General features: G+C 32.5%; 1 protein-coding gene across 1 annotated transcript in view; it reads left to right on the forward strand.

Annotated features, from left to right (window-relative positions):
• The window catches only part of rabepk (Rab9 effector protein with kelch motifs), an 8,468-nt gene that overhangs the window by 4,058 nt on the left and 1,056 nt on the right, over positions 1–3,354 (forward strand). Inside the window, exon 7 of the mRNA XM_016484520.1 lies at positions 2,137–2,286. Coding sequence (XP_016340006.1) covers positions 2,137–2,286 — 150 coding nt within the window. The remainder of the gene's footprint in view (positions 1–2,136; positions 2,287–3,354) is intronic.

Here is a 3,354-nt window from a genome sequence, read left to right on the forward strand (position 1 = left end):
GTGAAGGTAAACAGCTGGGAAATAAATCGCATGTTTATTTTAGATCTGTGTGGCAGCAGCAATATACAGTAAATAAATCCATAAATGCACTGCTCTGTTGTCTCCTCTGAGGCTGGGACTCTAAACAGTGTTCTGTGCTCGTCTGTGCAGACAAACACAGAACAGTTAGCATGCTTCGCTCAAACTTTCTCCATGGCATTACACCGTTGTCGCTTGCGAACATTTTCATGATATGTCACTTTTAAAAAATCCAAATATTTCTCAACATCTTTCTTGGAAAAAAAATAAAGAAGCTATTTTATTTAAAGGTTAAGTTCACTTTCAGAATAAAAAATTCCTGATAATTTACTAATTGACCCCATGTCATCTAAGATGTTCATGTCTTTCTTTCTTCAGTCGCAAAGAAAACATTCCAGGATTTTTGTCCATATAGTGGACTTCAATGGTGGCCAACGATTTGAAAGTCCAAACTAGAAAATATAAATTTTTTTAAGAAAATGACCAATCGTTTTGCTAGATTAGACCTTTATTTCTCGGCTGGGATCGTGCAGAGCCCTTTGAAGCTGCATTTTTAACCTTCAATCCGTTGAGCACCACTGAAGTCCACTATATGGACAAAAATCCTGGAATGTTTTCCTCAAAAAACTTAATTTCTTTGAGACTGAAGACAGACAGACATGAACATCTCAGACGACATGGGGGTGAGTAAATTAACAGGAATTTTTTATTCTGAACTTATCCTTTAACAAAAAATTTCATTTATGATTGGATTTATGACCAATTAACTCAGATATTTGGTACTCACTGAGTTTGTGCTGCTGTTTTCCCACCAAACTGATGTCACTTCCTAGAAGACGATGTCATTAAGGAAGTGCCCTTTGTTTTCTGAACAAAGGAGAAAGAAAATACTGAAGTGATGTTGAAAATATTAAAACCTATAAATTGAACCAATTAAAACCTAATCTTATTTTTTTATAATATTTTATCCTACAATCTTTAATCACTATATGGACAAAAATCCTGGAATGTTTTCCTCAAAAAACTTAATTTCTTTGAGACTGAAGACAGACAGACATGAACATCTCAGACGACATGGGGGTGAGTAAATTAACAGGAATTTTTTATTCTGAACTTATCCTTTAACAAAAAATTTCATTTATGATTGGATTTATGACCAATTAACTCAGATATTTGGTACTCACTGAGTTTGTGCTGCTGTTTTCCCACCAAACTGATGTCACTTCCTAGAAGACGATGTCATTAAGGAAGTGCCCTTTGTTTTCTGAACAAAGGAGAAAGAAAATACTGAAGTGATGTTGAAAATATTAAAACCTATAAATTGAACCAATTAAAACCTAATCTTATTTTTTTATAATATTTTATCCTACAATCTTTAATAATTAGATTTTTAATATTATATATATAAAATATTAAACGACTCTTAATATGATTAAAAGTTTTTAAAACAGTTCTAATATTTTATCCTACTATTTTATGTTTAATAATTAGAGTTTAATACAAATTATATATATATATATAGTACTATAACGTTCATCATATATGTGACCCTGGAGCACAAAACCAGTCATAAGGGTACATTTTTTGAAATTGAGATTTATGCATCATCTGAAAGCTGAATAAATAAGCTTTCCATTGATGTATGGTTTGTTAGGATAGGACAATATTTGGCTGAGATACAACTATTTGAAAATCTGGAATCTGAGGGTGCAAAAAAATCTAAATATTGAGAAAATCATCTTTAAAGTTGTCTAAATGAAGTTCTTAGCAATGCATATTACTAATCAAAAATTAAGTTTTGATATATTTACGGTAGGAAATGTACAAAATATCTTCATGGAACATGATTTTAACTTAATATCCTAATGATTTTTGGTATAAAAGAAGAATGGATAATTTTGACCCATACAATGTATTGTTGGCTATTGCTACAAATATACCCCAGCGACTTAAGACTGCTTTTGTGCTGCAGGGTCACATATTATTCATGATGGGAGCATAAAAATGTAAAGTTGTATGAATGATCCGGGTATATTTTCTTCATTTTCAAGTAGAGACTCAGCTGTCCTCATGCACATATTGATGTATTTCACTCTTTTCTTCTCTCATATTTTTCAGAAACAATGAAATGGGAGAAGGTGAGAGCTAAAGGAGACGTACCGCCAGGAGTAGCAGCTCATTCATCTGTAACCTTCGGGAAAAACATCTTCATCTTCGGAGGAATGACAGCAGACGGAGCCACAAACGCCATGTTTAAGTTTCAGTGCGGTACGAACTCACACGCTTATTATAACAGCTCAAGATTTTGCAGCCTTTTAAATGAATATTCAATATATATCTTGATTTACATAATGCTGTCATAACGAACGACTGAGACTTTTTTTGTTAGGAAATTTGTCAAAATAAAAGCACATTAAAATTGTGATTTTAGCATCAGTATTCTTTCAGAGTAAGAGTTTAAACTTAAGACTCCTTAAAAAAAAAGTGTTATTTTAGTATCATTTTTTCCGGTTTTTTTGTTCATTTTAGTTAAAGCCTGCCTCATCCAAAAATATGAATGTTTTAATCAGCATCCAGCTCTATTACCCTTTAAGTAGACATTTACTGTAGGAAAAAACAAATAGTGATAACAATGATATAGAACTTCTGGGGAATTATTTTTCTTGAAATTGATCATACCTGAACATACTCAGTCTTCATACTCAGCTTCACTTTCATAATCTAAACGTCTAATATTGTTCATCATTTTCCATAAAAACAATGCATCAAGAGTAATGCAACCGTTACTTAGCATTTTGAGCAGCTGTATCGAGTTGCATTTTAAAATAGTAATACTTTGATGTTAAGTAAGTTGTGTCATTTTGAAACGGTGATTTTTGTTCAATGAACAAATGATCTTAGGTTTATGTGTATTGTATCCAAGCATTAAGCGTTTTGGAACCGTTTTATAAAAGCAATAAGCCCCAAGAAGTCGTGGTTTACAGTGAATTTATAATATTGAATTTATAATATAAGAATATAACGCGAAGTGGAGTGCCTAAAACCCCCTTAGCTGTTATAAATTCACTGTAAACCACGGCTTCACGGGGCTTATTGCTGTTATAAAACGGTTATTCCATATACGTAGTAAGGTTTCACAAAATAAAACAGAGCAAATAAAGTGTAATTATATAAATAAAAACAGAATTCTTCCACCAAACAATGTAGTTCCTCAGAAACAGTTGTGGTTCCAACAAAGTCGTTGCCGAGCAACACACTGAAGTAAACAAAGGTGTATGTTTGTAGAGTAATTTACAACAGCTTCGAACGCGGCTCAACCAATCAGAATCAAGGACC

This window comes from Sinocyclocheilus anshuiensis, unplaced genomic scaffold (genome assembly GCF_001515605.1).
Source record: "Sinocyclocheilus anshuiensis isolate Anshui unplaced genomic scaffold, SAMN03320099.WGS_v1.1 scaffold745, whole genome shotgun sequence".
Lineage (NCBI taxonomy): Eukaryota > Metazoa > Chordata > Actinopteri > Cypriniformes > Cyprinidae > Sinocyclocheilus > Sinocyclocheilus anshuiensis.